A 13,891-nucleotide genomic window follows, 5' to 3' on the forward strand; every position below is an offset into this window, starting at 1 on the left:
CAACTATTTAGAATTTCTAAAAGTTATTAGAAAATTATAAAGTGTAATGACTAGTAAATAATAAAATGGCAACGTAATATTTAAATGTCTATTTTAAATTTAATGGTAACGTAACATTACACAATAATATTACTTATTACTCCACATATTTTATACCTAAATCGTTACTACAAAACTACAAAGCACTATACATATTTTAAAATCTCAGAAGACATCTTGGTAAAAATCAAAGTATATTATTGAACAGAACCGGTGCGATCGCCACCCCTATTTTTATCACGGGCGCTTTACCACAATCGGCGTAGGGCGCATAAAAGCTGTGCGGCGGCGGCGCGCGCGCCATTCGCTCACAGACCGCCGCGCAAGCATGATCCTGCCCGCTAGAGCCATGTCCCCGCACGGGGCCTTCCACCCTCCGACACACGACGAGGAGCCAGTCTCCCGGACATACCAGTACCGCAAAGTCATGAAACCCATGCTGGAGAGGAAAAGACGTGCCCGCATCAACCGCTGCCTCGACGAGCTCAAAGACCTCATGGTGACGGCGCTCCAAGCGGAAGGAGAGAATGTATCTAAGCTGGAGAAAGCTGACATACTGGAGCTCACAGTGCGACACCTTCACAGCCTGAAACGGCGAGGCCAGCTCGTGTTGAAGCCGGAGATGTCCTACGCTGAAAGATTCCGCGCGGGCTTCGCTCAGTGCGCCACCGAAGTGTCTCAGTTCATCACCAACGCGACCGTTGCCGCTAACGCCATGCACCGGCAAGGCCCTGTTGATCCCCAAGCCGGAGCGAGATTACTGCAGCATCTGAGCAACTGTATAAGAAGGCTAGAGGCGCCACCTCAGCCGCAGCCGCAGCAGTTGACCGGTGTAGCGCGACCGACGCCGGTGCAGCCTGTTCCTCAACACCCTCAACCGGTACAAAGGATAGGGGTGAAGAGGCTGGCCGAGGAGCACATAGACGTGGAGACGGTGTGCAAGAAAATGTACGCGCCGCCCTCCCCGCCCCACAGCCCCGCCTCCGACATAGACCCCGCCCAGTCGATGTGGCGGCCCTGGTGATCATCATCATAATAATCACCATCGTGGTGATCAGTGACAGTGTGATAGTGTTAGTTCCTGGGCCTTTAGCCGACACGTTTTCTTCATCGTTTGTCTCACAGTTTATTTAAAGTAGTTTTATAGAGTTTCTAAATGACATTCGACTCATGCCATGTCAATTGTATGCAATTGACATGACATGAGTCGAATGCCGACCTCTGAGAAGTCCGTACATTTTAGATCGTATATAAAGAAGCGTTAAAGAAAACATATTGGCTAAGCCCCCTGGTGTGTTGCATGAACTCTTTGCTTGTTGACGTTTGTTTTTTTTATTAATTTAATAAATAAGAGTTTTGTTAAGTTACTGTTTTTGTCCACGTCTTCCGCGGCTCGCATTTATGTTAAGTGTAGCACCTAAGTTACCTCTGTGATACGAATTTCACATAAGTTCGATAGAATCAAAGCTTATCAGAATAAAAAGAGTTTTAAGTACCACTTAGTTTTGTTTAGATCACCCCAAAATCTCAAAATATTTTTTATATTTATAAAGATATATCTAGTATCTACTTAAAAAATATCTTATTTCATATTTATAAATTGCATAAGCTTAGTATAGAAATTATCTTATATTTATAATTTTCGTAACTTTACAGAATGTTTTAATTTAAAACAAACAAGTATTAACACAAACAAACATAATTAAGTAGGCTCAATTAATTAATAATTAATTTTGACTAAGCTATCATTTCATAATTTACATCACATATTAATTTGAAGCATATTTTTCACATAGTAATTCTATTTTTAGAAATGCTGACCTTGTCAGTTTAACCTTGTAATCAAGTCATATTATTATTTCATTACATATTAGTTAATTTAGTAAAGGCCAAGAAAAAAGACATAAGCTACTTTTATTCGCAGGAAAATGAATGGCCTCGAAATATATTTTACACATAGTTGACATAGTCGCAAAATTTATTACAGTTTATCCTAAACCTTAAGAGGATACACCAGGGGCGAGAGAAATTGAAAATAGGTATTTGAAAATGTACTGCTGTCTCACCAATCTCAAGTCTCCCACCGCAGAGCGCGATAGAGACAACACGACAAAAGTTCTAATAAAAGAACAGAAAATCTTCGATTCGTTGTCCGCTGATTCCTTCTCCAAAACTTAACCGATTTAAGTACTTTTTTCATTAAGAATTAAAGCAAGGCTTGAGCTGTGTTCCTATGTTTTATTTTTTTGTATATTTTAGCCAGTTTTGTTTTCTGGGTGTTTGAACACAAAGGAAAATCTGGCCATTTTTTTTGGGTTTTCGGACGTTCTTATCTTTTTTAATAATAAAATTATGAAAAAAAAGAAAACATAGGGACATGCTAATAGTGGCCATAGATAGTCAGGAAAAAAATCATAACTCTACCGGCATTATCCAGGGAGGAAACAGGGGACAGCGGTTGTATAGAAAAACGGCGGTGTGGATTCCAAGTGTGTCTGTCTGTCATATTATAATTTAATTCACATGTAATTTCACATAACATAATCATGGAATCTATACTTCTATACTATTATAATATCATAAAGCGGAAAAGTTTGCTTGTTTGTTTGTTTGAACGCGCTAATCTCAGGAACTTCTTGTCCGATTTGAAAAATTCTTTCAGTGTTAGATAGCTTATTTATCGAGGAAGCCTATACGCTATATTTTTATTTTATCACGCTAAGAAATGAGATATCTAAAAATACTACACGCGAATAATAGAAGCTTAGAAATAGAGGAAAATGTGGAAAAGAACGGGGGGAATTATTTGAAAGGGCTTATTTGAACGCGCTAATCTCAGGAACTACTGGTCCGATTTGAAAAATTCTTACAGTGTTAGATAGCCCATTTATCGAGGCAGGCTATAAGCTATATTTTATCACGCTAAAACTAATAAGAGCGAAGAAATAGAGGAAAATGTGAAAAAAAAACGGGGAAAATTATTTGAAAGGGCTTATCTCACGAACTCCAGGAGTAATTTTTTTGTTATTTGGCACAGATAAGAAGTAGAACACGTGAAGGATCATAGGCCATTTTTTGTGGACTATTTTGTCTGTGGAATATCTAATTTAAGCCGCGCGGAACGTCTAGTATAGGATAATTTTTGTCACGGAAAAGTACATTTTTCTATTCCTGCGGATCTTGTTAAAAGTTATCCTACTCTCAAAGTGTAAATAGAGGTTAACCCTATTCCGTTCACAGTCACTCTACTTGATCATGAACTTTATGCGTTCGACATAAGAGTTATTTTCATACAATAAGTGTGAACGGTAGACGTTGTTGAAGTGTAAATGTCAGTTCCCACGGCATCTGCCGCTAACAACGGTACACTTTACACTCGGTAAGTATTAATATGGTAATTGGTTTACAAGTTATATCAGGTGATATATCCATTATCCATACTAATCTTATAAATGCGAAAGTTTATCTGTCTGTCTGTTACCGCATTTCACCCCAACCGCTGCACCGATCTAGCTGATATTTGGTATTGATATACTTTGTGTCTCGGGAAAGCACATAGGACACTTTTTATCTCGGAAATGTGTAATTTTGTTATGGAAACAATTATAGTACCGGAAATGAACATTTAGGATCGAAAAAAAATTACAGCTGAACAGTGAACATAAAACCTCCTCCTTTTTGGAAGTCGGTTAACAACATAAAGCGTAGTTAAGAGAAAACCGTGGAGAACACCAATTAATATGTCGTAGAAATAAACAATAAAATATCGTAAAAACAAATTGTTTTAGAACGGTAGATACATTTGATTGAATTGTTTACATCTAGTTGTTTTACTGCGCAATAAATAATTACTTTTGCGTGCTAACAGCCGTGGTAAAAGGCGCCAAAAAGGTTAACCACCATTTTGTTTTTATTTTTTTTTTACCGACAATGATACATGGAAACATAAAGCGTAAGCTTTTGTAAGACTTTATAGGTTTTTCATTACTTTTTTAAACGGTTATGCGTAAAAAGTAATCACATAATTTATTGTTTTCTCTTCGTTCATTATATCTTATGAAAGAACCATGTCGTTTTAGATTAGGCAGGTAAGTACTTACAATAAAAAAATCTACTCGCTAAAGCTATGCGCTTTCGTTTTCAATCTTCGTCATCTTGTATCATTCAACTTTCGTTTTGGCGCATTCAATAATTGAATGCGTCAACGGACGCAACGCCAACTGTCATTTTTAATAACAAAGCGAAAGTTTTGGATACGGTCAGAGGGCATGCGTCGCGGATATGCCTCACGTTCGCTGTTGACTGCGCTATAAGTTATAACGCATGCCCTTGACGAACAGAAAAAGGCACAGTGTGGACAAAGCTTAACACTAATTAGCTTTACTTATCACTGTGCCTTTTTTTGTTCATCAAGGGCATATGTTATAGCGCAGTCAACATCGCACGTGAGGCATGCCCGCGACGCGATGACACTTTTCTTTCCAACGCGGGTGGATTTTGACGCATTCAATTATTGAATTTGCCAAAAGAAAGATGAATAAAAAGATGATGACGAAAATTGAAGATGAAATTGCATAGTGTGGATGTCCACATGAGTAAGTGAAAAATATGAGTTTTAAATAAGCTAAGTACGTAGTTCATAAACTTTTTCTACATTATTGCCAATGCCAATATTGAATTGCAAGCATTTTAAGAATAGGCATCATAATTCCTTCTAATTTGACATTCATCATCATCATATCAGCCTTTAGTCGTCCACTGCTGGACATAGGCCTCTCTCAATGAACGCCAAGATGGCCGATCTCCTGCTACTCGCATCCAATTATTTGACATTATTTTATTTGAATTCCGAAATTAAATTTTCATTTGGGAGGGTGCAAGACGGAGAACATAAAAATAACCTCATACGGCATACCACAGAGTAGATAATAGTACAAGTACTCATACTTAGTATTAAAACGCTCCCCCTACGGAGATGCCGTAATTTACCGCATTTAGAGTCTTATTAGCTCATAATTTGAAAGCTACAAAATTATAATAAAATACAGCAATAATCTTCAGCATACGAACATTCGTTTCTCCGTTATTAATTTCCTATTTGTGTTTTTTATACTCATGATATCAGCTTCCAAAGTAATACCAATTTATTTAAATTCAAGCATACATTCAGTATCTCCCTTATTTACAAATTACGTTTATTTGAAACACACGCCAATAGATAGACAATTTCATTGCCTACATATTTGGCGTTAGAATTTTTTTTTGGTCAATTTTGAACTAAGATAAGTAAAAAAATGGGATTTTGGTGCGACCTCGGTAACGCGGCAAATGTATGGTCAAGGTCGTTTGCTCAGGGGATGGCCTTAAGTAGGTGTAGCGTATAGGTATTTATTAATTTATTTCTTAGTACTATAGAACATACATTATGTATTTACAATAGCAGTAAGCAATACATAGGAATGTTGTTCTATAAAGTGCAGTATAATATACTGAGAATTGCGTATGTTAGCGCCGATTTCATCATTATGATCGCAATTAAGACTACTGGTTATTTGAATATAGATTGTGAAATGTAGTAATTAAAATAAAGCCTAGGTATCAATTAAAAGACTAATGTCTAATAGCAATTGAAAATATAGAGGCTAGAGTTAGAGCAAATAAACAAATATATAAACGACGTGGGAGAGCCATGCTTCGGCACGAATGGGCCGGCTTGACCGGAGAAATATCACGGGCTCACAGAATACCGGCGTGAAATAGCGCTTGCGCTGTGTTTCGCCGAGTGAGTGAGTTTACCGGAGGCCCAATCCCCTACACTTTTCCCTTCCCTACCCTCCCCTATTACCCTATTCCGTCTTAAAAGACCGGCAACGCACCTGCAGCTCTTCTGATGCTGCGAGTGTTCACGGGCGACAGAAGTTGCTTTCCATCAGGTGATCCGTTTGCTCGTTTGCCCCCTTATTTCATAAAAAATCAGACGCACATAGTATTATATACTTCTCTTTTTGGAAGTCGGTTAAAAAAGATAATTAGCTATCATTTCTTCAGCCCCCCCTGGCTGAAGTTACTTAGCTTACATATGACATTAGTCTGCAGTTCTTTTGAATTTTTTGACCCCCAAACCCCCTGGTGATATTTCGTGAGATTTTATTTAACCCCGCCTCCCCCCCAAATCTCACGTGAGATTTGTAAAAATGTGGGATTCTTACGTAAACGTTTGGTTTGACAGTCAGTAGAATTTCTTTCGAGCGACTTTGTGAATGATCTTAATCGTATAACGCTTACGATTAAATCTTAAACATACGTACAATCTGGATGAAATGGACCAAAATAGTATTATTTTGTTGAGAAAAAATTACGTGAGATTTTCCGACACCACCCTTCTCCCCAATGAGATTAGATGAGATTTGACTCGACCCCCTCCCCCCTAAACACCACACGTAATTTGTGGACGCCCCCTTTACAACACAAAACTTTTATGCTTTGTACGGATTTTCAAGATATTTTCTTTCTATCTCAAATATCTCTCAAGCGTCGTTGTCTCTCTTTTGTAAAAAAATACAATGAAACGAATTACGATTAAGCTAGTTATTAGACTTATTACTCAACAGAAGTAACAGAACCATACCGGAACACTCTTATTAAATAACTTTGGCTACTTCCGTCGAGTTCTAGGAAAAACTGTAATAATCGCAAAGAACAACATGGCCGACCTTTACGACATTGTTGTATGTTGTACTTACTCTCGTCTCTCGTTATTTAATAAGCTGATAATAATATGTAGTAAATAATGCAGTCACATTGCTAGTAAAATATTATTGATTTAAGTAGATAGTATTTTATAATCGTCGCCCCCATAGTGAGTCGGAGCCGACATAAGCTTTTTTAATTTTTTCCTTTTTTGCATTATAATGACACAAAAGTCGATCTATAATAGGTATTATAATTTTTACATTGTTGTAACTTGAGTGTTGACTATTAAAGCGGAAAATTATTGTGCCAACAGAAAATTAAACATAACCTAAAACAATATTACCTTAGATAAAATGTACGGAAATGAAAAAACACACAAGGTCTATGGAGAAAAAGATGGAGTATCAAAACCACGACTGACGAAAAACATTGAAATAATACTATTTTACTTAGTTTTCAAGAAGGCAACGACCGGCCATCAAATACGAAATTACGATCTACGAAGATACGACGAAAATCAGTACTGTTCTAGAAAGACCATAATGAGTATTGTTCGTGATTTAGGACCACGGACCGCCGGCCGGAGTTCCCACGGCAGCGCACGCAAGACCAATTAGCCTGCGCGTGCGTCTTTAATTGAGACAGGTAGGTAATAGGGTGGACCACGGTTGGACCACGTTGGACCACGGTTGGACCAATTAACGATATTTTAACGGTCCGGTGATTTTGAGTTTTTTTGAGAGAGTATAAGACCACGTCATAGTTTGTAAAAAAATTAATATTACCTATATTATTTTCTATCGTACTAACAAGAAGAGGTATATTTACCAATAATAATTATGATTATAAAGTCAACTTCATGTACAAACCTAAAATAAAAAATTGGTCGTATATCCCTAAACAAAATTGGTTTCTCATGCTTGTAAAATTGACCTTCTTTGTATTTTTTTAATGCTTTTATTTAACTTGCGTTGTATATGTAAGTACATATGTTATATGTATGTTCGTATGGAATTTGGAACTCAATTTTGAAGTACATAAATACAAAATATTTTTACTATTTCAGTAACTGCAACATGAGATTCAATTTTTTCAATACTGTCTTTCCTTGCTTTTTACGTGTTTAATTAATAAATTAATTAAATACTTTTTTAGGGTTCCGTACCCAAAGGGTAAAAACGGGACCCTATTACTAAGTTGTCTGTCCGTCTGTCTGTCTCCAGGCTGTAACTGAAGAACGGTAATAGCTAGAGTTGAAATTTTCACAGATTATGTATATCTGTTGCCGCTATAACGACAAATACTAAAAACAAAATAAAATTAATATTAATTATTTTATTATACAATACAACAAACGCGACTTTTTTTTGACTTTTTTTGCTCTAAATCAATAATAGCAACAGGTAGGTACTGGATTTTTTCTCAAAGTCCTTAGTTATATGTTTAATTTAATAATTAGTAATAATATTACAATAAAATAAAAAAATAAGGGGGCTGCCAACAAAAAACACAATTTTTGGCCTGATTTTGCTCTATAATGGTACGGAACCGTTCGCGCGCGAGTCCAACTCGCACTTGGCCAATTATTTATTTCAACAATACCTTATTGGAACAATCCCTTTAGTCAGTTTTGCGTATAGAAGTAACAAACCTACTTACAAACCTTTGTTCTGAATATTACTGTGAAGTGTGATACTTAGTCTTCTACAATGTGATTGTAACCTTTACATATTAAATGCATCTTGCATTACACATTTAAATTACAAAAGCTATAACCTCCTCCTTTTTGGTTGTCGGTTAAAAGTAATTTAAGAATCCAAAACACCATCAGTATTGGCACAGGTAACGAATAGTATAATTTATAGGCGAAATCGTAACAAAAAAGTAAAAGTTTAAGGTATCATGATTGGAATCGGCGACTATATTTACGTAAGACCCTTTCGAATGGATCACAGTCGGAACTAATCTTATAGTTTTTATTACAAATATAATATTTAGGTTTTCGTAACTTCAAAAGATTGCCTTTTAAATGTACTTTTTGCTTGGCAAAAAAGGGGATGACTCAATATTTGAGTTCCAACTTTACAGTGTAATCAAATCGACTTGCTTAGCAAGTCTGGCATAGCAAAAAAATTAAGAAATCTGCCTTTAGGATCAAAACTTTTAGAAAATACGATATTAAACCAATGGACCCATACTAGCCAAATGTAAGTAAAATACGTCTGTCTTTCAGTTTCAATCACCTTAGTCATGGGCGTACCGAGGGGGGGGGGGGGGCTGGATCATGTCGACGTCCCTACTAAGTATGTTATCTAGTAGATACTTTTATCGAAAATCTAGTACTTTCATAGAAAACTTATAAATAATTATATGTGCGATTCTTTCGTAGACGTAATGAATCGATTTGCCGAAGACCCTCGAAAAATACTTTTAAAATAGACAATGTATAAGTACCTGGTTAAAGAAATTATATAAAAAATATGAATAATTTTTTATTCTTTATATAACTTTGTATAGCACCTATCTTATATAAAATCTAATTTGCCCCCCCTGGCCCAGAACCTGGGTACGCCCATGACCTTACTCATCTTTACTCTCAAGCTGTTTCTTTAACTGATTCTGATGAAATTCATTCGAAAATTCTTTAAGTGCCGGAAAAGTCTCAGTCCCGGAAAATTTAACGAACCTTAGCTCAACAAAGCTGCGACCTGCGAGCAACAAGACGTTATTATTTTTATATTATGTTCCTCAATTATTCTTATTTAATAACCTGATAAATTGATTCATCACCAATATTAATTACATTTTTGTCTATAAGGAAAAATATCGGTGAAAACTGTCGAGACATCTTAATGATTATGGCGAAGATATCTCTAATTACAGAAAGATAAAGCATAATTTATACAAATAGTTATAAGCATTATGTAATAAGATAACGAATAAAAAAAATCCCGTGAAAAAAGGCAAGGAGATTTAGATTATTACTGTATAATGAGTTATTATCGAAAACACTCATACTTTTTAACTTTTCCTTGTTTTCATCGGACAAAGTACATAACATCATAAATATTAGGAGTTCACAAATGAATAGGTTGCTTATAATAACATACTACATGATTCGAGTGTCCACTAATTTAAATTGCGTTAGGAATTACAATATTATTATTTTACCAGGGGACTCCAAACTAGGCAAAGGTATCTTTGTTGTAACTTGTACCTAAATCTTATATCTTTAAACGAGCAAATCTTGTATATATATATATATATATATATATATATATATATATATATATATATATGAATGAATGAAATGAAAAATGAATCTCGGAATCGGCTCCAACGATTTTCATGAAATTTAGTATATAGGGGGTTTCGGGGGCGATAAATCGGTCTAGCTAGGAATCATTTTCAGAAAATGTCTTTTTATTCGTGTTTTATCGATAATCGATTAACTGAAAAATATGACCCTTCCTGACATCTATTGGCGAATAATAATACTATTTTGTTAGCAAATAATTGTTTTAACGACCAGCAGATGGCGTTATTAAGTAACACGAAGTCAATGAGTGTTTGCTATAATACCGAGCAAAGCTCGGTCATCCGGGTACTATTAGTAAAATAAAGGTTAGGTTAATTATTATATTATTATAACATAGAATAATTTTTGTCTTCGAAAAATGTGTGGTTATTATAAATCATATTGTGTTACAATTTATAACATAAAGATAACCTGAAGATAGGTGAGCAAAGCTACATGTTTTAATAGTTGCATGATAGAGTAGGAGCCAACGACAGCTAGACTCTTGTCGAGCTGTCAAGCTCATTTTTTTCCCTTTTTTCCTTCAGGGTAACTGTAGGAATCCCGTCTTTAACTGTCGGACATTATTGACAGTTGCTTCCCATGACTTCCAGAGCACCTCAAAATCTAAAACTTTAACAAATTTAAGGGCGTTTGACAGTGGGAAGCAACTGTCAAAAATGTGCAGTAATGGAAGACGAGATTCTAACAATTATCCCGAAGAAAATAAAATAAAAATTGAGCTTTATACTTTATCGAAGATTAACTGGATACCGCCTAAAGTAACCGCGACTGAAACTCCATATTTGCTGGTCATTCTTACGGCTCTATGAGGGTCATAAACAGGTAAACTTTCAGCTTTTATATACTGATTGTCTGGCTGTCGCTGGCTCTTGGGCAATGAGAAGGTGTATTAAAAGATTAATCTCTAGCCTTATTTAACACATAGTACTTTTAAAAACCAATTACCAGCAAATGTAATTAAGGTCGTCACGTTTCTAACTTACATATTGTATGTATACAACTTAAGAGGGCGACTAATCATAAATTGTCGATTTTATAATTCATTTTTATACTTGAAAATAAGCCCCGAATTGTTTCATTTTCTAAAATTAGATACTACATTATATTTCCGAGAATTCGATCTGAGCAAAAACACGATATCTTAAAATTTTCTCGATAGAAAAAAATTACAAAGATACATCTAATTTTCACGAATTTTTCATTTATTGCCATAACCGTGCATTGAACTAAGTTAATATTTTAACACATTGTATAAAATTCTATCGTTGAGAGATCGACCTAGCGGATTTTTAAAATGTTGTATATTTATCGAATTATTGAGAAAAAACTAATTTGGCGATGAATCCGCGTCGTTCTTTTTCACCTGGCATATGAAAGATGGGCGTGAGTGTGAAGAGAGAAGAACGATGTTTGATTTTTGGGGTTAGTCGCCCTCTTAATGGTAATTTCATTAAACTTATTGCATAACTTATTGCATTTATATTAAATGACGCCCTCCACTCTGCTGCGGAGAAATTCGTTAATCGCACGAAAACCGTTCATTCTTTGGGGGGGGATAAAAAGTACCCTATGTCCTTTCCCGGGGCTCAAAATATCTTACCAAGTTTATATGTACCTATACCAAGTTTCAGCGAAATCGGCTCAGCGTTTGGGCGTGAGGCAATAAAATATAGATCTTCATGTAGATTTCATATATTATGTTCCAGCGATGTTGGTGTCGAATATTTGACCGTGTGTGAAGACCTTAAGTGCGAATGTCCTTTCCACTTTTGAATTAAACGACTTTTTAATTAAATGAAGACCTACTTAATTAAAACTATTAATTAATTTACTAATCCATATTCAAACGTAGTAGAAATCTAAGCATAAACTGTTTGAGTACCTTTTTCTTTGTATCTTTTAATCTTTTGAATATCAATTATACTTATATTCACTTCTTTCTAATTAAGCGTGTTCACAGTTGAAGACTTAAGTGGATGAAATGGATAAGTAATATTTTATAACAAAAGGACAATTAATATTTTTTTCCTTATAATTCGAACAAACCTTGTCACTTACTTACTTCATCATCTGGCTAATATACATATCCGGCTATACATAATATCCCTATTTTTTTATTTCTTATCATTTTCCTGGTCTCAAAGCATTTATTTATGTAAAAAAATGAAAAATTTGAAATTATTATTTACTCACTTCATCCAATTACGTTTTCAGTTATCCGGCCATATTCGTTTCACTAGATCATAAATAACCAAAGTAACCTAACACTAATTAAAAAGGTATTTAATTATTGATTTCCATTTGAATATTATACTGAACCCTAAATATGTCGACGGGTGCAAAGTAAAAAAAGTCATCTGCAATTTTGAGTTTTTCGTTTTTTTGTAGAAACTAGCTTAAAATATCATGTTCTACAACATACCAAACACAAAAATTCAAATATCACCTTATTTTTGGTACTTTTGTCACGTAAAAGAAGACATCTACTCTTGTTTTGTGAAATTGCACGATGTAGATGCGGATAACTACCGCTGGTCGTCTATACGCGGGACGCGCGGGGGTCATGTTATGCGGCATAAGCGGCTATCTGCCATATAGCTTTTTCTACGTTGCGATTGTGATTTAGATGTCTCAATTTACTTTTGCAAATTAGTATTGTTTATTATGTTTATGAGTACCTATTTATGTTAATTCTTATTGTTAGCTATATTAATTGACTTCTAATTTGTTACTGTTATTTTTTACTGTTTTTTCATGTTCAGAAAGTCCAAAACGACTTTTTAAAGAAGTTGAAAGTTTCCAGAACATAAGTGATAGATTTATCGAGCAAAATACTGTGTTGCCCGATGAAATTATTGAACATCTTATAGAAAACCTTGATGTGTCACCGATGAAGACAAATGAATATAAGTTAACTTTGTAAGATAAGTCCCCATGATCTGAATACTCTAGGCCAGTCACACCAGTTCACTCTCAGTCTGAAATATAAAATGATTTTGAAAATTTGTCGATCTCAGCAAATTAACAAATACGCCAACACCCTCAGAATTCAGTTCATCACTTCAAGTCCGCCGCGTCCATTATCAGTATTAGATCAAAATATTATATATTCTTTTTTATTAAACAGATACTTTGATCTCATATAATCTATGACCTGCTTGAGTTTATTAACTCAAGCAGGCCATCGAGTATATTGTCCCTCTCAAACTTTAAATCTTCTATAGACAACACCATTGATGCTTCTTCGGCAGTGGAGGCATCAAGTGAATGTTCTACGCCTTCCTCGTTAAACGGTAGAAAAAGACGTCAGTTAAATATTGATCTAAAGAAAAGGCGATTGAGAAATAAAGACACGTGTATTGATACGAGACGTAAATTACGACAAAATTTAGGTAAACAATTACATCAGTCCAGAAATGGTAAATTGCAACCTGCGTAACATCATATCCCGGCATTTGCAAGTTCTCGCGAAGTTTTTCTATTAACTTATCTTTGACCGGTTTTGGGATCTCTGTGATCACGAGAAGCAATTGAGAAATCGTTGAAATAAAATTTCATTTTGTGTTCTGAAAAATCGTATGTACCCCTCCGATGGTGTAAAACGTCCGGCGATGCTTATGATGTTATAATGAACCCATCATGCTTACAAGTGCCAAGTACAAAGACTTAATAAGCCTCTGCCTAAATTATAATCATTTACAACATAGTTCCTGTACTGATAATGATACTGAATAATTTTTAAATTAGTTTAAAATAATTAAAGTATTGACACAGAATTTCATTTTTGTTGTGAGAAAATACGATTTTTACGAAAGTAAATGAATGATTCCTAAGTAT

General features: G+C 35.1%; 1 protein-coding gene across 1 annotated transcript; it reads left to right on the forward strand.

Annotated features, from left to right (window-relative positions):
- Positions 1-331: 331 nt before the first annotated feature.
- On the forward strand, positions 332-1,196 carry LOC121735496 (enhancer of split mbeta protein-like). Its single transcript, XM_042126342.1, has one exon. It carries the CDS (start codon positions 368-370, stop codon positions 1,061-1,063), a length of 696 nt encoding a protein of 231 aa, XP_041982276.1. The 5' UTR covers positions 332-367; the 3' UTR covers positions 1,064-1,196.
- Positions 1,197-13,891: the final 12,695 nt, after the last annotated feature.

This window comes from Aricia agestis, chromosome 17 (assembly GCF_905147365.1).
Source record: "Aricia agestis chromosome 17, ilAriAges1.1, whole genome shotgun sequence".
Lineage (NCBI taxonomy): Eukaryota > Metazoa > Arthropoda > Insecta > Lepidoptera > Lycaenidae > Aricia > Aricia agestis.